We start from the raw sequence: 23,522 nt of genomic DNA, 5'->3' as shown, positions 1-23,522 counted from the left end.
CACAGTTGACCATGGTCCGCATATGAGTTTAATTGGTGTCTAAGATAATTAGTAGCATGATTTTATAAAGCTCCAGTTCCATGGTTCTGAGCAGTTGTGTTTAATTGGAATCACTTGTTATTATAGAACTATGTTGTTGACTATAGTTCCATGTAGCTTGAGTATTTATCTGTACTTGAAGTCTACAAGTGTTTTCTTAAGTATACCAGAACCACCTGACCGAGAATAATTAATTTCGTAACTATTAAGTAAACTGAATTGAGCATTTCTTAGATTTTTTGGTTTAGAGCTTTTATTGTCTCTTTGGTAATATGTTGGAGTTTACTTTTCCTGTGGCATACGTTTATTTTGGAAGTTATTTGCATCTATACTGGTATGCGGTTGTCTACATGCCCCCTTACAGCTGCTTATTATCTATAAGTGGTGAAAATTATTTTCCTGAGTTTAATTATATGTATCAAACCGCTTGGTGGAAAGACTTCCTATTGTATCTTGACATGTGAATTGAATGATGTGGTTATATTAACATCGCTCTTTGTTTTGTTGTCTACTTCTTTATTTCCCTTTGGATGGGCGCTCATGTCGGCGTGGGGCACAGCGGCCGCCGAGGGAGCCGAGCCGGCGGATGTGGAGGCTGCCGAGCGGCGGTGCTCGCGTGAAGGAGGAATATGATGATGCGTGGAGTGGCGTGGGGTACCAACCATCTCCATCGAGTGGCGGTGCTCGCGTGAAGGATGAGTTCGTGTTAGTCCCCCTATCCCGATCTGGATTTTATGGATCTTTCAAAAAAAGTTCTTGTTAGGGATTTGAGTTTTTTCCATTTAACATGCTCTCATGTAGGGTAGTAGCACTCTCTCGGCTGTGGCTGCACGTTCAACTGGCCAGTCAAGGAGCTCCAGCAAGCAGGTCCGCCTACTCTCCTTTCCCCTGAGCTCCTGCAACTACACAAATCATCTTCCTGGTATTTTCTCACTTTTGATTCACAGACTATGTATTGTAGTTAGTTCTGGTGATTATCAATTGATCTAAGACCACTGTACGTGCATATCTCAGACTTGAGAAGAATGCACATAGCCTTGCTGAGAACATAGTATTGTTTCGATGATTATCTTGTTTGTGCGCTTGTTTTGATAAAACACAGGGGTTATAGAGGAATTGAAACATGTTACATTGAAATCAGAGAGCATGTCGTTGTTGCTTAATTCCGTTAATCGTGGCTGTCACTGTATACCTTGAGATTCAGGTAGAAGCAATAGAATCCAGGAAAAAAAATACCTACCTGCATGTGTTCCTTAGAGAGTTTGTTTTCTTCATACCTCACCATTCTTGATATATATGGTCATCTCTGTTCTGGATATCACACTCGACGGCCTCTCTTCATGGCACAAAACTGAAACTACGCCATGAATATATTTATTCAGTGAAATAGCTAATTCCAATCATTCATCAACTAGCTTTGTTTTAATCACAGCAATAAGTCATGATATCTTGAAATTGCCTGATTGGTGATTATACATTTTATATGATGTTTTTCACCTGCAAGCTCTGCACTTCTTTCCTTTCAACTTTATCTCTCTTGCTTTATTTCATGAATATATTCCTCTTCTCATTCCATCATTCAGTCTGTTTGCAACAAAATCCTGATTCATAGTCTGTTTTTTTTAAATGCTTGGCACATCCTAAACAAAATCCTGATTAAACGATAGGCTTGGCATATCTTTTTTATCACTATGGTTGCTTTTATCCGCAACTGATTTCTCTGATTCCTTTCCCATGCTGTAATGCAATTGTTTTGGGCAATCCCCCAAGGCCTTATGTTTTATGTTATTGGGAACTGCAGGACACCCAGCGAGTGTTTAGGATCCCACACACGGCAGTTCTTGGCATGCTTCTGGCACACCTTGGACTATCACCGGCTCAGTATGAACGCGTTGTTCATGAGGACGGCAAGACCCATGTTGTAAATTGTCTGTAAGCGACGTGTTGCCGTATCTTCTATGCCTAAAACGTCTATAAGCGACGTGTTGTCATATCTTCTATGCCTAAATGTCTACGTTATGCCTAAAACTTAAAGTTATCTATGCATAGTTGTAAATTGTCTTTAAGCGACGTGTTGTCGTATCTTCTATGCCTAAGATATTTGGTGCTAACCTATCGTGAAACATGCTTTCTATGTTCATGCATTGTTAAGTATCTTCTTATTATGTGCATACAAACGTTTGGACCGGTACCCTCGTGCCACGGCGCGATCCCGATCTAGTAGTTATGGACGGACCTGCCAAATGCAAATGCAAAATAACAACTTTATCCCCGTGGTAGTACTGGTACACTGGACATGCATGCAAGAAATGTACAACTTTGTCAACCTCTCCTGGTGGAGAATAGATTATTGTCCTGTTTTTTTTTTCTCCTCCAATAGTCTGAGCTTTCTACTTATCCATCAGACCGTCACACTAATCTTTTTGCCGACAAAGAAAACGGGGCCGCCTTTGACACCAATTAGCTACCTAGCTAATTGGCTAGTTCATCTCTTTTTTTGTCAAAATAGGAGTAGGATGCATGCATGAACCAGACAACCAGTAAGAATGCCACTTTTAGGGCCCGCTTGGATTGTCGTTTTCAGGGCAAATACACCGGTAAAATATACTCCTTCGTAAGGAAAATCCAGACCGGCTACGCATGGGTGCTTGGTTGATCGTTTTTTGTCCGTAACATTTACACCGGTTTGCTCGATTACACCCGTAATTATTCGGTATTTGATACAGACCCACGCCCGTCGTTTAGCTCACCATCCCGTAATCCTCTCCTCTTTTGAGCATAGGCGAGGTCGACGGCTTCGCCGCCACAACCACAAGGACGGGCAGGCTCTGGCGCCAGTGTCCATGATGGAGTGGCCGCGACGATGACTGGTTGTGGTGCCGGCGAGGCGCCAGCGACATTGACCGCGACGGCGGCTAGGTGAGGACGGGGTTGTTCTTCGTGCGCGGCGCTATAGGATCCGCACCATGCGTCAGATCTCCTCGTCGCAGCCGATGACCCAGTCGAGCTTGCCCGCCACCGTGCGACTTCTCCGCCGGCTGCGCGCGGTCGACGGCTTTGTCCAGAGAGGTGGAAGCCGGGATGGTGTCGGGCAGTAGGAACTGCAAGGGCAGCCTCTTGAGTGCGGCAGCCACGACGCGCTCGAACGATTCGGCCGTTTTTAGAGCATCTCCGTTCGTTGGTCCCTCCGAGGCAAAAAAAAAAAAAAACGCCGCCTGGGGGCGAGCCGGCGGTCGAATCGGCTCTGGGCGGTTGAGCATCCAGCCGTCGTCCCAGGCGCCGATATCGGCCCAGTTTTCGGCCCACTTTCGGCGAGAATCGACCCATATTCGACATGGTTCAGCGTTGAATTCTAACATAAATATTTTTTTTATCACATCGTTCATCATAGAAAATCAAATAGTTCAACAAAATAGTGCAACAACAAATAGTTCAATATAAATTATATAATTCAACAAATAAAAACTCATATTTCATCACACGTCGAGTTAGGTGTCGCCCTTAATCCTCCATAGGTGCTCCATCAGATCCTGCTGCAGTTGATGATGCACCTGTGGGTCTCGGATCTCCTGATGCATACTGAGGTAGGCAGTCCAGGTTGCCGGTAGCTCATGATCAACTTCGACTAGAGGACCCTGCCGGTAATATGGTTCAGTGTCAAACACTGGCTCTTCCTGCTCGCTCTCAATGATCATGTTGTGCAAGATGACACAGCAAGTCATGATCTCCCACATTTGATCTTTCGACCAGGTCTGAGTAGGGTACCGGACAACAGCAAATCGAGATTGGAGCACACCAAATTTTCGCTCGACATCCTTAATGCAAGCCTCCTGAACCTTGCCAAACTGGGACTTCTTGCCTCCTGGCACAGCGTTTGAGATAGTGTTCGCAAATGTAGACCATCTGGGATAGATGCCATCAGCTAGGTAGTACCCCTTATTGTAGTGCCGCCCATTGACTTTGAAGTTCACCGGAGGAGAATGACCTTCAACAAGCTTGGCAAAGACAGGGGAGCACTGCAGCACGTTGATGTCATTGTGAGTTCCTGGCATACCAAAGAAGGATTGCCAAATCCAGAGGTCCTGTGTGCCACCGCCTCAAGTACGACACTGCAACCGCCTTTGGCGCCTTTGTACATCCCCTGCCAAGCAAATTGGCAGTTCTTCAATTTTCAATGCATGCAGTCGATGCTTCCAAGCATCCCAGGAAATCCTCTTGCTGCATTCTGTGCTAGGATCTGAGCAGTGTCTTCCGCATTGGGTGTTCGCAAGTATTGCGGTCCAAACACTACCACCACTACCCGACAGAACTTGTAGAAACACTCAATGGTGGTGGACTCGCCAGTGCGCTCATAGTCGTCGAGTGAATCACCGGGAGCTCCGTATGCAAGCATCCTCATCGCTGTCGTGCACTTCTGGATTGAGGTGAATCCATGTTTGCCGGTGCAATCCTTCTTGCACTTGAAGTAGCCGTCGAATTCCAGGATGGAATTCACAATCCTGAGGAAAAGCTTTCGGCTCATCCGATAACGGCGCCGAAATGTTTTGTCGCCGTGCAATGGAGCGTCGGCGAAGTAGACGGTGTAGAGCATGCAGTAGCCTTCGAGACGATGCCGGTTCTTTGCTTTCATCCGCCCCGGCGCTGAGCCACCTCGCCGCGGCTTTTCATTGCTCGCCAGCAGACCGGCGAGGGCGGCGAGGACCATGAGATGTTCCTTTTCCTGGACGTCGGCCTCGGCTTCCTCCTCCAGCAGCGCGGCGAGCGCTTCCTCGTCGTCCGAGTCCATTGCCGAGGCAGGCAAATCGCTGAACACCTTGCGGGCGCGGTGGGCGCGTTGTTGGAGATCGTTGCAGAAATTAAAAAAATTCTACGCATCACCAAGATCAATCTATGGAGTCATCTAGCAACGAGAGAGAGGAGTGCATCTACATACCCTTGTAGATCGCGAGCGGAAGCGTTCAAGTGAACGGGGTTGATGGAGTCGTACTCGTCGTGATCCAAATCACCGATGATCCTAGCGCCGAACGGACGGCACCTACGTGTTCAACACACGTACGGAGCAGCGACGTCTCCTCCTTCTTGATCCAGCAAGGGGGAAGGAGAGGTTGATGGAGATCCAGCAGCACGACGGCGTGGTGGTGGAAGTAGCGGGATTCCGACAGGGCTTCGCCAAGCGCTGCGGGAGGAGGGAGATGTGTCACGGGAGGGAGAGGGAGGCGCCAGGGCTTGGCTGCTGCTGCCCCCCCTCCCCCCCTCTATATATAGGGCCCCTGGGGGGGCGCCGGCCCTAGGAGATGCAATCTCCAAGGGGGGCAGCGGCCAAGGGGGTGGCTTGCCCCCCAAGCCAAGTGGGCCCCCCCCACCCCTAGGGTTTCCAACCCTAGGCGCAAGGGGGAGGCCCAAGGGGGGCGCACCAGCCCACCAGGGGCTGGTTCCCCTCCCACTTCAGCCCATGGGGCCCTTCGGGATAGGTGGCCCCACCTGGTGGACCCCCGGGACCCTTCCGGTGGTCCCGGTACAATACCGGTGACCCCCGAAACTTTCCCGGTGGCCGAAACTGGACTTCCTATATATAATTCTTCACCTCCGGACCATTCCGAAACTCCTCGTGACGTCCGGGATCTCATCCGGGACTCCAAACAACTTTCGGGTTACCGCATACTAGTATCTCTACAACCCTAGCGTCACCGAACCTTAAGTGTGTAGACCCTACGGGTTCGGGAGACATGCAGACATGACCGAGACGACTCTCCGGTCAATAACCAACAGCGGGATCTGGATACCCATGTTGGCTCCCACATATTCCACGATGATCTCATCGGATGAACCACGATGTCGAGGATTCAATCAATCCCGTATACAATTCCCTTTATCAATCGGTACGTTACTTGCCCGAGATTCGATCGTTGGTATCCCAATACCTTGTTCAATCTCGTTACCGGCAAGTCACTTTACTCGTACCGTAATGCATGATCCCGTGACCAAACACTTGGTCACATTGAGCTCATTATGATGATGCATTACCGAGTGGGCCCAGAGATACCTCTCCGTCATACGGAGTGACAAATCCAGTCTCGATTCGTGCCAAGCCGACAGACATTTTCGGAGATACCCGTAGTGCACCTTTATAGCCACCCAGTTACGTTGTGACGTTTGGCACAGCCAAAGCACTCCTACGGTATCCGGGAGTTGCACAATCTCATGATCTAAGGAAATGATACTTGACATTTGGAAAAGCTCTAGCAAATGAACTACACGATCTTGTGCTATGCTTAGGATTGGGTCTTGTCCATCACATCATTCTCCTAATGATGTGATCCCGTTATCAATGACATCCAATGTCTATAGTCAGGAAACCATGACTATCTGTTGATCAACGAGCTAGTCAACTAGAGGCTCACTAGGGACATGTTGTGGTCTATGTATTCACACATGTATTACGATTTCCGGATAACACAATTATAGCATGAACAATAGACAATTATCATGAACAAGGAAATATAATAATAACCATTTTATTATTGCCTCTAGGGCATATTTCCAACACGCGTACCCGCCGCAACACTGCCCCTCCGCGGCCGGAAACGCCGGAAAAATCGCCCAGCTGGTGGTGGAGGGGCTGCCTCGGCGAAACCTCTGCTCTTTTTCCGGCGGGGATGGGCTATCTAGCGGTGGCGGGCGGTGGGCGGCGTCGGGATCAGCCGGTTGGAGGCCGAGCGCGCGGGGGTGGGACGCGAATTTGGAAGAAAGACTTGACTTTTTGCCTGACGGTATGGACCAGACGTGCTTTCCCCCTGCACCGGAGCCCCCAAGCGCCTCCAGTGCGCTGGGTTCGGCCTGCGATCGCCGGGCCCAAAAACAGGCCGAGCCGGCGGATTTCGGCATCCTGAGGGCGTGACTGAGGCGTTTTTTAGCGTTGGATCCGAAAAAGTCGCGGGGGGGGGGGGGGGGGGTGGGGGCATGGCTGGAAAAGCTCTTAGGAAGGAGGAGGGGGTGGTGGGGGTGGACAATAGCGGCGGCAGCAGCCGGCAGTCAATGTGGAAGAAGACGCGTGATTACAGGGACGTGGGAACCGGAGGGGAAGGACAGAATTTACAAGCGGAAATTGTATTCTGCTATATATTACTGGACACCAGTATTATGCGGTTGCAATTTGTTACGGTTGTAAGATTTTTTCGGGGCTTTCAAGCGGGGCCTTAGTAAGTCGCATCAGAGGTTTTCAGAGCTTGATGTGCACTTGGCCAAGTCCAACCAAGCTGTCCACTTGACTAATGGCCACCCGGATTTCAGCAGACACGTACGAGTGCTTTTCACGCATACGGTTTCTGGTCCTGGCGGCGAATGTTGATTGGTGGGATTAAGTGGCTCGTGGCAGACAATCCTCTGTGAGCTCTGCTGACAATTTTATTGTCTTGAAACGGAACATCAAGAGGATACAATTATAATGAGCACACCCTACCTTTGCATAATTAAGATGCACATAGTCAGCACAGGCGCACTTAAAAAAAATAACAGCACATGCACACAAAAAACACATCCACGGTCCGATATAGTCTATTCGTAAAATTCGTGTACTGGTGATAGCGGCTTTTTTTTATTGTTCGCGTCGCGTTGTCACAGCCGTCGGGCCTTTTTCTACTTTGGTGGAGATAGAGCGGGCCGTTTTTTGAGTTGTTTTTGGGACGCATCTCAAGTTGTGTGCTGCGGTCCGGCTTCGTTGTTTGTTTTGGGTTGTGTATTAGAATTTGGAGAGCTCCCGTCGCCGCTCTCTCTTTTCCTCTTCCTCTTCGTCCCCTATTCTTCCGTTCTCGAGTGACGTGAATCCAAAGTCGGGGCGATTGGATCTGGTAAACGTGAGGTGGCAGAGATGGTAGGGGACGCCAGTAGAGTGAGTGCTCCTTCCCTTTTTGTCCTCTTTTTTCTCATTGCATCTTAGGGTTTTTTTGTTTGAGGTAGGAAGATCAGAAACCTGGGATTGGAGTAGCATAAGATAGGTGTATACAAATCTGTTTTTATGTGTGGTAGTGTTCAGATCCACCGCAATTCTTACATCACACAAAGAGCAAGTGAATGTTTTAGTGTTAGGGAGGGGGGTGTCTGAATCCTATTGCAGGTCCACACCCGGCTGACAACTAGGCTCTTTGTAATTGTAGGTGCCCTAGTTGCAAGTCCGCCCCTAGACTCATAACTGGGGTCTTTGTAGTTGTAGTTGCCCCAGTTGCGAGTCAACCATCGCCTCGCAACTGGTCCTTTTGTCAACTGGTCCTTTTGTAATTGTAATTGCCCCAGTTTCAAGTGCACCCTAAACTCGCAATTGGGGGCTCTTTTTAGAGTTATAGGTGCCTCAATTGCAAGTGCACCATCTACTCGCAAATGGGCTTGCAGTAGTGTAGTTGCCCCAGTTGCAAGTGCACCCTCGACTCGCAACTGGGGCTTGTACTAGTGTGGTTGTCCCAGTTGCATGTCCACCGTCGACTCGCAACTAGAGATTTGGAGTTGTAATGTCCCCAGTTGCAAGTCCACCATCGACTCGCAACTAAGGCTTTCTAGTAGTAGTTTCCCTTGCAAGTCCACCCTCGACTCGCCATTGAGTTTTTTGAAGTTGTAGTTGCCCCAATTGCAAGACCACTTAACTCGCGATTGGGCTTGTAGTAGTGTAGTTGCCCGGTTGCATGTCCACCCTCGACTCACAACTGGAGCATGATGTTGTAATTGCCCCAGTTGCATGTCAACTCTTGACTCGTAGGTCTTTTTTGTAGTTTGAAGTTTCCTCAGTTGCAAGTCCACCTTTGACTCGCAGGCTATTTTTGTAGGTATAGTTGTCTTAGTTGCAAGTCAACCTTCAACTCGCAACTGGGCCTTTTGTAGTAGTATAGACGCCCCAGTTGCATGTCCACAGTTGACTCACAACTGACATTGTAATTGTAGTTCCCCAAGTTACAAGTCAGTCATCGACTTACAACTGGGGGCTTTTTTTGCAGTAGCAGGTGCCCCAATTACAAGTACACCCTCGACACACGGTTGAGGCTTGTAGTAGTGCAGTTGCCCCACTTGCATGTCCACCCTCGTCTTGCAACTGGGCTTTATAGTTGTAATTGTCCCAGTTACAAGTACACCACCGACTCACAATCGGGGCTTTCTAGTTGTAGTTACCCTAGTTGCAAGTCCGCCGTCCACTCGCAACTGAGACTTTCTAGTTGTACTTGCTCTATTTGCAAGTCTACACTTGACTCACAACTCAGGCTTTTGTAGTTGTAGTTGCCCCAGTTGCAAGTCCATCCTCCACTCGCAATTGGGGCCTTTTTCTTTTATCTTTTTTTCCTGTGCAGCAACATTAATAAATGCCCAGTTGGGAGGGGGTTGTCTCGTTGGGTTGTTTGTGGTGGGCTGGACAACAACAAAAGAAACTGACAAAACAAACAAGACATAAGAAGCTGGGTTGGTTTATTTATTGTGACATGGTGCTGACATCACTTAAATGTGAGATAATTATCTCACATCAAGATGTGATATAGTCAGACCCATACAGTAGGTGGCAGTGACGCCAGAAGCAGAGTCCACTAGTGAAGCTATTTCACAATAATCTAAAAATTATGTATGCAATCCATTCAACATGGTGGTTTTTTTACTGTGACATATGATGGGTCTTTTGCAAACATGCCTGGAAAAGAGAAGTTTAATGAGAAATTTTTACTATCTTCTCAATTGTCCTCTCAGCTAGACTTCTCCAAGAAATTTGAGCAAATTGCAAATCTCAGCAAATCAACAAAATGTGTGGGAGAACCTACACCTTGAAAGATACGATGATATATGAGGAAAAAACTTTATTATAATTTTAAAATTATTTTTTACAAAGTTTGTGCAGCACAAACATTTCTCAGCCAAGTCCACACATTATAGATCTTAGAAGGAAGGTATAGTGAAGGCAGAAAAAATGAACTAAATCCATTGCTTCCTCCTCATAGGACCTAGATAGCATCAAGCACGATTAGGAATGGTGTAGACCGCAAAAATATTTGTCAATCATATGAATTCAAAAGAGCATCTCTATATAACATGAAGAAATATACATAAATCAAAATTATATTGTTTGAATATGGCTAACATAACATTAGTTTCGCTTACTTCCACACTTGGATCCAGGCGTGAATGGCCTCTTACAATACTTGGTGACAAACACAACCTTCTCCATGCACAATACCTTCATTTTATCCTCGTTGACATCTTTGCAAAGGCAAGGGACGTTTGCCCTCTGCCACATGGGAGGGGTGGTGTGAGGTGGAACGACCTTTAGGAGCAAAGACTTCGGATCCTTGGTACCGTATGACTTTGGCTTTGAAGGTCCAACTTCTCATAGTTTATTTTTTGAACATCCAAAACATTTTCATGTGAAAAGGTTCTCAATTCAACTAGAATAACTCAGCAAAAATCTATCTCTATTTCTATAAAAATTGGAGTTGGTGAATGCTTAGTTCTCACCCAACCAATCTGAACAGTCAATTTGGTCAAACGACTATGTTGCTTCTGCGCCGACAGGTGGAGCCCATGGTAGGCGGACCTGGTCGGGACAAGCTGTCAGCTCAGGATTTCGGCCTTTATTTCGCTTTCCATGGAGGGATGGGGATCCATATGTGCTCACATGCCATGGAATATGGATGGGCATATCCAGGAAATTATGGGGTTGTAGGTTGTTGAAGTGTCACTTATAGGAGGATTACAAAGCCCCGTCATGTCCCTTATCTGGCTACGATGTGATACCACTAGAAGCAGTATGTCTGCCTTGCCTAGTACATACACATCTCATCATGCTCACAACTGTAGGCTTGGGACGACGTTTATCTCCAAACCAAAGAACTTCAAAAAGCTAGAATGAAAAGCATGGTTAATGAAATGATTGAAGCCAAAGTGCAAGAACGACTAGTCCTCACGGTAGATGCAAGGGTAGATGCATCAGTTCAAAAGAACTTAGCTAAACTATTTCCACATGGCACACCGAGTCCTCCCCAAATGGCCAGGCAGTCTAGTAACAGTCAACAGTCACCATCATTGCAATATATCTCATGGTGGTTGTTTGCCAAGGTGGATGGCGTGACGACAAGGATTGCCAAGGGGCAAGTCATCCCGTTTATCGATGGTAATAGAATGATGCACGGGGTCGCCCGTCCACTAGACATGAGAGGGTGCAGGTGCTAAAGGTAATCACGGGATTTGAATCATAGACGTTGCCTCCCCCCCCCCTGAAGAGGATGTCATTATGTTAAAACAAGTGGCCCAGCAGGGCCACCTACTTAAGTGGCCACTTAGTGATATAGAGGAGATTACCCGCAGATTATCTGTTAATGATGGTGATCCCGGCTTCGCGAACCTTGACCCCATTTTCAACCTTGCCGACGCCGCAAACATAGTCGAAGATATTCCACCATCATTGGAGAAGTATCAGCCTGACAATTCTAGACCATACACAGACAAACTATTTGTGCCCATTGTCGTCCACGAAAGGCGCACATGGAATGTGTATAAGCCCGGTGAAGCGAGCCTATCAGACTCCATGTTGGGGATCCTCTCGAGCGAACTTCAGGTTCTACGCAAAGACGTGTTAGACAAGTCAAAAGAAGGTACGCAGAGTTCACGACCAAGGTTATAGAGGGTTATAATTTTGTTGTGGAGTTTCCGAACGATACACTTGATCTGCCTTTTAATGAGGTGGTCCATGCAAATATCTTCTATGTCGGCGCAGTCTCCCCGCAGTTAATGATGTGTTGGAAACTTCATCGAGCTTTAGATCTCCTACTCTGGCATGTTAATGTGGCCTTACCTGATCCTTTTTACATGCATTGTCACAACATGGAATCCACAACAAGCCAGAACCTCATCGTAGACTATATGTTCCCATGCATGATTGCGAATAATCCGCATAAGGACACATATCTCGTGCCATACTGCGACAAGTAAGTCTTTAGCGTTCACTCCTTTATTCTAAAACATACACATGACCTTGTGGTATGATCTCATTCTTGTTGATTTCTTGTACTTTCTTCGCAGGGACTGCCACTCTATTGTAATCGCACTAATGCCGACGCAAGGGTTAGCTTATTTCTTTGACTCAAAGAGAGACCCTCAAAAGTTTTGGAACATATTGAAGGAGAGTCTGAATGATGCTCTATGCAAGTGTAAGCAATTCAAAGAAACGCTCACACATCATTCAAAATTCAAGTTCATCACTAGCGCTTGTTACTACCAAGAGCCAAATGTTAAAACCTCCCAAAGGTCTGGCTACTGTGCCATGGCCATCATGGACGACATTTTGAAGAAAAGCCAACATTTGTGTAATCATAGCCAGATCATCAAGTGGTCCGAGGAGATGGAGAGGTACATGGACATAGGGGGGATTATTAAGAGAGCATGAGCACCTCCAAAAGGTGTGGGCCAAAATCATCAACAAGGAGGTTGTAAATGAGGATGGGAAGTTCCACTGCTAGGCAGAGCCAGATGAAGAACGACTTCACCGAGTCGAGGACATATTGCGGTCATCGATTGCCAGCAACTAGCCAAGTCGGTAGATACACTGCTCCGAAACAACTTGTGAAACTATTGATTATGTGTTGAGACATGCATGTTTGTTGTCCCGCACTTCTTATACTATATGTTTCCTTCACTAATACTCTTAATTATTTTATTGACTTGTATGCAATGTGATGATCAAGTGCAAAATGTTGCAACCGCGTCATTAAAATGTTGCCACCGTAGCAAAAAATGATGTTGCTGCAGCAATTCTTCTATAGGCCTAAATCACTACCGGTGGCGGGCACCAAAAGTGTCTGCCCCTGCTGCTATGCACAACTGTGGTGGGCAGAGAGAAATGCGGGAATTGCTAGCTACAGTTGTTGTGGCAGGCGCTAAACTTCGTCCGCCACTACAATAGACCCACACACCCGTCGCTGATGCTATGTTAGCAGCGGTGAGAGGTTAGTGGCAGGCGCCCCTGAGAGCGTGGCCCGCCACTGTTTGGCATTTTCATCCCGCCACTACTAGGCATTCCCAAAGTAGTGCAGAATCGTGTCGAAGATGGCGTTTTACGTGTTTATCTCGGTCGCGGTGTCCTACTGGACGGACAACGTGGTTGTGCGCGTTTGTTCTCCTACTTCAATTCTGACAGATGAAGTTTGGCTAGCCTCGACCTCGTCGGTAAGTGTGTGAGATTTGTGTTCCACAACTTCGTCTGGCGAGAACATGGGTGTTATACAGGCCATCACCGACGTTTTCTTCTATAGGGCAGTGATTTGCTATGCGAATCGCGGTCACGGGGATTTTAAGGGGCTGTACTGCTTAAAATATGGTCTTCGGCCTTTTTGATAGAAAAAAGACATATTGAGAGATGATTTGGTTGATAACTTGACATCCGCTCCAATCCTCCATTTCCAAGGCGGCAGGCGTAGCCGGGTGGTTGCTGCACGACACTGGCCCGGAGGAGTGCCCAGACCTACTCGCAAATCGCAATGCAAACAACCAGCTAGCGCAAGAGGTTCACTGCACGACGCAACATTCATGTGTTTGGAATGCATGCAACTGTACTTGTTCTTGTTGTGTGCACAACGGCTGGTCCATTGGCTCAATTGCTTCCCCCCGTGAGGCCAGGCGACACACCTCCAACACAGACGACACAGAGCAGGACGCACTGTCCGCATGAGCTCCTCGGCCCAGCACAAGCCGTTGTACCGGCTGCTGGTGAGCAGCATGCTCCCCATCGTGGCAGTGCCCCTCATGCTCAAGGCGGCGGAGATCCGGCCCGTGCACGTGTTCCTGGCCGCGTTCGTCCCGGCCGCGGTGGCCGCCGTCTACCTCAGCCTCCGGCCGCGCGCCGTGTACATGGTGGACTACGCGTGCTTCCGCCCCAGCCCTGGCCTCCGCGTCCCGTTCGCCGCGTTCCAGGAGCACGCCAGCACGTGCGTCGACGAGCGCAGCCTCCGGTTCATGGTGCGGCTGCTCGAGCGCTCCGGTCTTGGGGAGGAGACCTGCCTCCCCGATGCGCAGCACTACATCCCGCCGGAACGCGATCTCGAGTCCTCCCGCGACGAGGCCGAGCTCGTCGTCTTCTCCGCCATCGACGACCTGCTCGCCAAGACCAATGTCTCCGGGGAGGACATCGACATCCTCGTCGTCAACTGCAGCCTCTTCGCCCCGACGCCGTCTTTCGCCGACATGGTCGTCAGCCGGTACAAGCTCCGCGAGGACGTGCGCAGCGTGCACCTTGCCGGGATGGGCTGCAGCGCGGGGCTCATCTCCGTGGAGCTCGCCAGGAACCTGCTCCAGGTCACGCCTGGGGGCTCCAACGCGCTGGTGGTGTCCACGGAGACCATCACGCCCAACTACTACATGGGCAAGGAGCGCGCCATGCTCCTGCCCAACTGCCTGTTCCGCATTGGCGGCGCCGCCGTGCTCCTGTCCACCAACAGCCGCAATGCTCGGTTCCGGCTCGCGCGCGTCGTGCGGACGCTGACCGGCGCCAAGGACGGCGCGTACCGCTGCGTGTACCAGGAGGAGGACGACCGCGGCAACGTCGGGGTCAACCTGTCCAAGGACCTGATAGTCACCGCCGGCGACGCGCTCAGGGCGAACATCACGGCCATAGGGCCCCTGGTCCTGCCGGCGTCGGAGCAGCTGCTGTTCGCGCTGTCCTACGTGGCGCGCAAGGTGGTCGGCAGCAGCAGGATCAGGCCGTACATCCCCGACTTCCGCACAGCGTTCGAGCACTTCTGCATCCACGCGGGCGGGCGCGCGGTGATCGACGAGCTCCAGCGCAGCCTGAGGCTGTCGGACGAGCAGGTGGAGGCGTCGAGAATGACGCTGCACCGTTTCGGCAACACGTCGAGCAGCTCAGTGTGGTACGAGCTTGCCTACATCGAAGCCAAGGGACGGATGCGCAAGGGCGACCGCGTGTGGATGATCGGCTTCGGCTCCGGGTTCAAGTGCAACAGCGCCGCCTGGGAGTGCATTCGCCCGCCGGCGGCTCTCGACGGGCCATGGGCCTCCTGCGTCCACCGGTACCCCGTCGACGTCCCCGACGTGCTCAAGCATTAGTCAGGCCGCACGTACACAACCCGGCCGGCTCGTCTCTTGCATGCGCATTCGATCGTACACACACACAGTTCCACTCGTACACGAAACAAATCCACGTAAACATGGCCAGTCACTCGCACATACTACTAGGCGCTATAGTTAGCTACAAGTATTACAAGTATGCTTGCCCGATCCGCTCACTAAAGTCTTTATCCCCCAATATTTTCCGTGAGCATGTAGCCCACATAGGAATAGGATTATTGGAAGCTTCTGCATCCTGGAATTGTGGGACCACTAATAGTCTAATATGAACCACCTCTCATAATGTAATAAGTTTACCATTTCGAAGTAGGACGTGTACTATAAGGATTGAGGTTCAATGTCATCTCATTGGCTATTATAACACCTTACTTTGGTACATTGTTTGTGTGGAGAATGACAGAAGCTATTGAGCATAACGATTAATGGGGGAGAATTCCGAAATTGATCTAAAGGACCAATGGACTGAAAGGATAAAGGATAGTGTTAAGGAGGAGGCCCGCTGGAAATTGCCGAATCGGCAGTATCTCTCGAGTCAGACCGAGCGGAAGCGCAGCGAGCGGACCCTTGCACGAGGAGAAACGGGAGGGATGCGAGGTGATTAAGTGGTGTCTTTTTCAACCTCGAGTAACCTCCTATCTATTCTGCTCTCTCCCTTGTCCCTCTAATCTACACAACGGTGTTTCGATTCGAGGTAAGCTCTACAAGAAAAAGATGCACATCGATGCTACGGTTCCATTCAGGCGATCGGTTTGTAGTTTCGTCGAACGTATATGCTCAATTTCTTGTTACCGTTTGCAGCTATTTTGGACGAATTTTGTCAGATTCCTCGCGCACGATTGATCGTTTGAAATTTCCTTTGACCAGAAGCCTACTCTCGCAGTTCCGCACAACATTCGTGTTGCAAGTTTCCTGTTTTGACAATCATAGACGAGAAGATCTACATATTTCTCATGGCTGTACATATCGATATGTGTGCTGTGATTTAAGACACCGCTTAATCATTCCTCTAGCCGGCATGGTTTCTCTCGGTCACCTCTCTCGCATCTTGCTGCGGTAGCATCATCGTCACCGTCGTTCATCTCGGCCTGCTCTCCATGATCCTACTGCAGTTAAGCCGCCATATGGCGCGCACACTGACGGGGTTCTTCTCCTCTGTTCTCTGTCACCGATGGGGTCGATCATCTTGGCCTTCTCTCGGCCTCCTCTCTCGTCCCACTACACTGGAGTCGTTTCCAGCGTCGATCATCTCGGCCTCCTCTCTCGTCCTACTGCACGGACGATACCATGGCGCGAGCACTGCATTCTCCTCCTCTGTCCACTATCTTTGCGCGAGCACCGCAACTAGTTCGCCAACAGTGTCGCTCACCGTGCCGCCGATGGTGTCGCTCGCCCACGACTCCATGCTCGTCATGTCGGACACGGCGCCACGGCCACTATCCACCGCAGTCGCCATGGTCTGACGCACACTGCATTTCTTCTCCCCCTTCCTCTGCTAGCTCTTAACCTTGTGTGCTAAGTGCAAGTGCTAGCTCTTAATCATACCCCATGCGGGCAACCAAATAGCGTGTAGTTGCATGCGCCGAGACAATGCAGGCAACCAAACAAAGTGTCAAAGTTAAACCCCTAATGCAGGAAGTCCATATGCAGGCAACCAAACAATCTGCAGATGTCGCATATGAGACTGTTTTTCTAGAGTCGGGCTGGGTTGAGATGTGTATACAATGCAGGTACTATTCACTACTGCAACCAAACACGCCTCAAGTGTGTGGAATAGAAAAATCTGGGACAGTCGTACATGCGCATACCGGTGGGCGGGGGCCACCGGTCAGATCATGGGACTAACCCGCTCAGGCATGCATCTCAACACCTCGGGCGTGTTTGGTTGCCGTGCGCTACCGTACCCGCATTGCATACACTTCTCCACCCAACCTAGCTATGCAAATGCAGCCTCAAATGCACCATCTGCATGTTGTTTGGTTGCCTGCATGGGCAGAACCACACTGCCTGGTGTTTGGTTGCCTGCATGTTAGTGGACAAACCCAAGGCATGGTGTTTGGTTGTATGCAACGCCTGGTGTGTGGTAACCTCTTTGGCTAGTTGGTGAGGTTACCACCACACTTCGGCAGCACACATCATAAGCACAACAGAGTATAAACAGAGCATCAACTAGCATAATTCAGATATAAGCAGTACCACACTTCATAACAGTTCAACACATAAACCATAAACATGTTCAAAGCAGACTCGATAGTACGCTGGAAAGAGGTGGCCCGGCCCTACTCCTTGGCGGTGAAGGCTTCGTCGTGCTTCCCGCACTTGTTGACGACCTCAATGCCATCGTCGTCAAAGATGATGACCTTGAGGGTGTCGGGAGTGAGGAGCTTGAACGTCACCATGTAGCCGATCTTGATCTGATGAACGGCTGCGTAGGTGGCCCAACCCTGATCCAGGGTCACCCTGCCGTTCATCAGCTTGACCGTCACCTTCCAGGAGCAGTCGGTGTTGTTCCTGAGCTTGAACTCCGTCGGCACCGCGACAAAGTGCTTGGTGAAGTCCAGGGGCATCGGGATGCACTCAAGCTTCGGTGCAAGGATGACCTTGCAGAAGTGAGTTGGGCCATCCTCCTGATGGCAGTGGCCGTAGTTGCGGCGCTTGTTGCTGGGGGCCTCCTCCATGACCTCATCGTCGCCACCCTCAGGCGTCTTCGGGTCTTCCTTGGCGGTGGGCGGCAGCACAACCTCGTCGGGCATTGGGTGCAGGGGCTGCTTGCCCTTGTTGTCAACGACCGGGAGCACCTCCGAGCCCATCTCATTGCTCTTCTCGATCTGCACACAATTCATGGAGTCACGCACAGCACAGAGTTCATGGCTAATTGAAGAGCTTGTAGTTAAAACGGCATGACTGTCACTCTTCTCCTCCTCTCCATCCCTCCTATATTTACTCACCCTGCCTACCACTACTTACCCACCCCCTCTCTTCTCTCACTGTCAATCTTCCTCCTCCCCATCGCCATGAGCTCTAGCTCCAGCTCCAACGCCAACCCCTTCCCTTGGGGTATTGGCCGGAGGGCCTTCTTCCTCGGGTGGTCGGCTGGTGATAGCACCAAGTTCGAGAACACCATGGAGGTGTGCTCGAACTTCGGCTCCATGTCGGACATGCAGAACGAATCTAATGCAGTGCTCATGAAGGCCACTAAAGAAGAGCTGAAGACGCTGATTCCTGACCCAGCGAAGGGCGCGATGGCAGTTGACATCATTCACTGGGCCATGAATCAGGCCGTCTCCGACGACGCTAAAAAGAGGAAGAAGTGGTGCAAGTACAAGACCTACTGGGCTCCTAATGACCGTCGTGTCGCAGTGTACTGGGAGACGGCTATCGCGCCGCCGGCGGTCATCGGCGGGGAGCCTAAGGGGGAGGAACAAGAAGCGGTGCACATGCCAGCGAGGGCGCCGGAGCCAGGCCGTTTTACCTGGCAGATCGACCTCGACTCCGCCGAGGACGACGACGACGACCCGCCGGCCCGCACGGTGATGAAGAAGAAGATGAAGGCCAGCGGCTCGACCAGCAGCTCCGCACGCCGGTGATGGCTGCCGCGGTCAGCTGGTGTCCGTTGTCCACCCCTTATCCCCCTATCCCCCAATCCCCCTTCTGCATTCCGATCTTGCATGTATGGACTCGTATGAACTGCTATGAACTAGTATGAACTACCCCTATGCTTATCTACCTCTATTCCCCATTCCCCTCCGCCGTGGATCGAATCTATCGCCGTGGATCGAATGTAGCATGCATGTCGAAGAGAGAGAAGTGCTTACCGCCATTGATGGAGTCTGGTGGTCTTCTTCCTCTGCTCCGATCCGCCGCCGCCGGTGATGGAGTCCGGTGGTATTCTTCCTCTGCTCCGATCCACCGCTGAGGGAGTCCTGGATTAAGGGTTCCTCGGGCGTCCGGCCTGTTGCCATGGGCTGGACTGATGGGCTGTGAAGATGCGAAGACCGAAGACTACACCTGTGTCCGGATGGGACTCTCCTTGGCGTGGAAGGCAAGCTTGGCGATCGAATATGAAGATTCCTTTCTTTGTAACCGACCTTGTGTAACACTAGATCCTCCCGGTGTCTATATAAACTGGAGGACTTAGTCCGGAAGAGATAGAGGCTCATTACCATAGTCATACATGCTAGACTTCTAGGGTTTAGCCATTACGATCTCGTCGTAGATCAACTCTTGTAATACTCATATTCATCAAGATCAATCAAGCAGGAAGTAGGGTATTACCTCCATAGAGAGGGCCCGAACCTGGGTAAACATCTTGTCCCCTGTCTCCTGTTACCATCGACCTTAGATGCACAGTTCGGGACCCCCTACCCGAGATCCGCCGGTTTTGACACTGACATTGGTGCTTTCATTGAGGGTTCCACTATGCCGTCCCCAAAAGGTTTGATGGCCCCTTCAATCGTCAACAACAATGTTGTCCAAGGGGAAACCTTCCTCCCCAGACAGATCTTCGTGTTCGGCGGCTTCGTACTGCGGGCCAACTCGCTCGGCCACCAGGAGCAGATCGACAGCTATGCCCCTGGCCATCAGGTCAGATTTGGGAGCTTGAATTACGTCGCGGACATCCGTGGAGATTTGATCTTCGCCGGATTCGAGACCGCGGCGACCGCTCCTACTCACCCCGATGAACATGACCTAAATTTGTCATCGAGCCGCATCCAGGAGATTGCTCCTGTAACTGCTCTGGCCGTAGATCCGGAGCATATTGCGCCGACCAAGGATGGGAGCCTCAACCCCACCGCGGAGGCCGCAGATTCCACGGCGTTGGAGCCGAGCACAGACCTAAGGTCACACGACGTCTTTGTCACCGGAACTCTGGACTCGTCTCTGGTCAAAAATTCTGAGCCATGTGCATCCGCGGACGCCGACCTGGATCGCTTATCGATCTTTGAGTTTAGCGCCGCAGACATCTTCCAGCATTCGCCCTTGGGCGATGTGCTAAATTCGTTAAGAAATCTGTCCTTGGCGGGGGACTCACAGCCGAATTATGTCCGGTTCGAGCCAGAGGCTGATGATGGGGGAGAATTTCGCCTCCCACCCACCACCCACTTCATAGCCAGTGTCGAAGACTTAACTGACATGCTTGACTATGACTCCGAAGACATCGACGGTATAGATGACGATGTCGGAGACGAAGAGGCCCAAAACCCGTCGTTCACCGGACGATGGATGGCCACTTCCTCATATGACGTCTACATGGTAGATACGCCGAAAAATAATAGCGGCGATGACAAGGAAAACCCAGCAAAGGAGGACCCACCTAAAACACAACCAAAGCGCCGGCGTCAGCGGCGCTGCTCTAAATCCCGCCGCAGCAGGGATAGCAACACCAGCACAGGAGACGACAACACTCCGGATGGTGCCGAAGACACAGAAGAACCCGATGAACAAACTGCCGAACGAGACAATCGGGAAACAGGGCACGCCAGCCCTGACGAACAGGCCATAGAAGAAGACTCGGAGGACGGTAGTTACCGTCCGCCCTCCGAGGAGGAGGTGAGCCTCGGCAACGAAGACTTCATCGTGCCTGAGGAACCCCTGGAGCAGGAGCACTTCAAGCGCCAGCTAATAGCCACCGCAAGGAGCCTGAAAAAGAAACAGCAGCAGCTTCAAGCTGACCAAGATCTGCTCGTCGACACATGGACTGATGTCCTGGCAGCCGAAGAATACGGCCTCAGACGCCCAGCCAAGAGTTACCCAAAGCGAAGGTTGCTACCTCAGTTTGATGAAGAGGCACCGGAGCCCACACCTCCCTCGCGTAACGCAGCCGACCGAACACTACGCGGTCAGGACAGTGTGGCGGATCGACCACCTCGTGGTCGGGATAGAGCGGCAATTCAAGCCGAACAGCCTGCCCCGCCGCCATGGAAAAATAGAGACAAAACAGTTCGGGGTCATACATACGACCTCCGGCAAACCCTGGGCAGTAGAGCAGGCCATACAAGATCGATCTACGGATCGCGAGGACGTGCCTCGGCACACGACGATGGCTACCTATTCGGACGTGACAAACCTAGTCACGCTCGAGCCGATAACCACAGACGGACTCCATTGGAGCTACGTCGCGGCGCGGCTCGATATAGAGGCGCCGCACACCCTCTTTGCTTCGCTGATGAAGTAATGGACCATGAATTCCCCGAAGGGTTCAAACCCGTCAATATTGAATCATACGACGGAACAACCGATCCCGCGGTATGGATCGAGGATTTTATTCTTCACATTCACATGGCCCACAGAGATGACCTCCATGCTATCAAATACCTCCCACTAAAACTCAAAGGGCCAGCTCGGCACTGGTTAAACAGCCTGCCTGAAAATTCCATCAGCAGCTGGGAGGACTTGGAAGAAGCCTTTCTTGACAACTTCCAAGGTACATATGTTCGGCCGCCAGACGCCGATGACTTAAGTCACATAGTTCAACAGCCCGGGGAGTCAGCCAGGAAGTTCTGGACTAGGTTCCTAACTAAAAAGAACCAGATCGTCGACTGTCCGGATGCCGAAGCCTTAGCGGCCTTTAAACATAGCATCCGCGACGAATGGCTCGCCCGCCACCTCGGCCAAGAAAAGCCGAAATCTATGGCCGCCCTCACGGCCCTCATGACCCGCTTTTGTGTGGGTGAGGATAGCTGTCTGGCTCGTAGTAAAAATACGGCCAGCGAGGCAGGCCCCTCCGAGGCCAAAAACAGCAACACCAAGCTCCGACATAGCAGACACAAACGCCGAAGCAATGGCGATAGCACCGAGGAAACTGCTGTAAACGCCGGATTTAGTGGCTCCAAGTCCGGTCAGTGGAAAAAGTCGTATCAAAAAAACAATCAGGGACCATCTAGCATGGACCGCATACTTGACCGCCCGTGCCAAATTCATGGCACCCCGCACAAACCAGCCAATCATACTAACAGAGATTGTTGGGTTTTTAAGCAAGCTGGCAAGTTAAACGCCGAGAATAAGGAAAAGGGATCGAAGAGCGAGGACGATGACGAGGAGCCCCTGCAGCCAACCACAGGGGGACAGAAGAAGTTTCCCCCTCAAGTCAAAACGGTGAACATGATATATGCTACACACATCCCCAAAAGGGAGCGCAAGCGCGCACTAAGGGACGTTTATGCGATAGAGCCAGTCGCCCCAAAATTCAACCCATGGTCATCATGTCCGATCACTTTTGATCGTCGGGATCATCCGACCAGTATCCGGCATGGCGGATCAGCCGCACTAGTCCTAGACCCAATCATCGACGGGTTCCACCTAACGCGAGTCCTCATGGACGGTGGCAGCAGCCTCAATCTGCTCTATCAGGACACAATACGCAAAATGGGTCTTAACCCATCATGGATCAAACCTACAAGGACTACCTTTAAGGGAGTCATACCAGGCGTAGAGGCCCGCTATACGGGCTCAATCACATTAGAAGTTGTCTTCGGATCTCCGGATAACTTCCGAAGCAAGGAGTTAATCTTCGATATCGTCCCTTTCGCAGCGGCTATCACGCACTGCTCGGACGAACCGCATTCTCTCAATTCAATGCAGTGCCACACTATGCCTATCTTAAGCTCAAGATGCCTGGTCCACGCGGCGTCATTACGGTCAACGGAAATACGGAACGCTCCCTCCGTACGGAGGAGCACACCGCCGCCCTAGCAGCAGAAGTACAAAATGGCCTTCTCAAGCAGAACCGTAATCTAGCTGCCGAGCCCCTGGACACCGTCAAGAAGGTCCGGACTACGCTGCAACAGGACAGCTCGGCTCGTCAAGAGCTCGATTAGCAATTTGGCCTCCGTCCTAGCCCCGATCAGGCAGGAGCATTAGTACCACGCGTACATAATTACGCACTAGAAATCCCATGGGCATCGACGGAGGCACAGCTAGCTTGTTGTCCACAGTTCGGCTCGACCGATCCCGGACACACATATACTGTCAATATTTCCTTTTTCCTTTGTCAGGTTTATTTTACATAGGCCTTCTTCGACTGCCCGACCACTGATCCTGTCAAAGGATAAAAACACCAAGGAGGCAAGGAGCTTTGGCGTACAAGGGAATCCCCAGGTGGTCTCTGCTAACGATTTCTATACCTGTTTTACATACCCGCACGCAGCTCACTCTTGGTCATGGCACGTTAAATAGCCTTACTTGCTTATCGCATTTCTTGTACAAGTACGCCTCGACGTATTAATCACATTACAATGGTAAATAAATGGTAGCATCAGCTTATTACTTGATTTTCTCCTTGCCTTTGTATTTATTACTCATCGAACCCGTACACTCTGGTACGTATCAATTCGCCAGGGGCTTCATCACGCCCCGCAGTACGGCAACAAAGTCCGAACACTTTTTAT

The 23,522-nt window shown here is 50.6% G+C and overlaps 1 protein-coding gene across 1 annotated transcript; it reads left to right on the top strand.

Annotated features, from left to right (window-relative positions):
• Window positions 1-13,722: 13,722 nt before the first annotated feature.
• On the top strand, window positions 13,723-15,421 carry LOC109782561 (3-ketoacyl-CoA synthase 6-like). The gene has a single exon (XM_020341184.3). It carries the CDS (start codon window positions 13,723-13,725, stop codon window positions 15,115-15,117), a length of 1,395 nt encoding a protein of 464 aa, XP_020196773.1. The 3' UTR covers window positions 15,118-15,421.
• The last annotated feature ends 8,101 nt before the right edge of the window (window positions 15,422-23,522 follow it).

The sequence above is a fragment of the Aegilops tauschii genome, chromosome 1, assembly GCF_002575655.3.
Source record: "Aegilops tauschii subsp. strangulata cultivar AL8/78 chromosome 1, Aet v6.0, whole genome shotgun sequence".
In the NCBI taxonomy this organism is placed as follows: Eukaryota; Viridiplantae; Streptophyta; class Magnoliopsida; order Poales; family Poaceae; genus Aegilops; species Aegilops tauschii.
The sequence above is the reverse complement of the archived record's forward strand: the minus strand, read 5'-3'. Positions and strand labels throughout refer to the sequence as shown.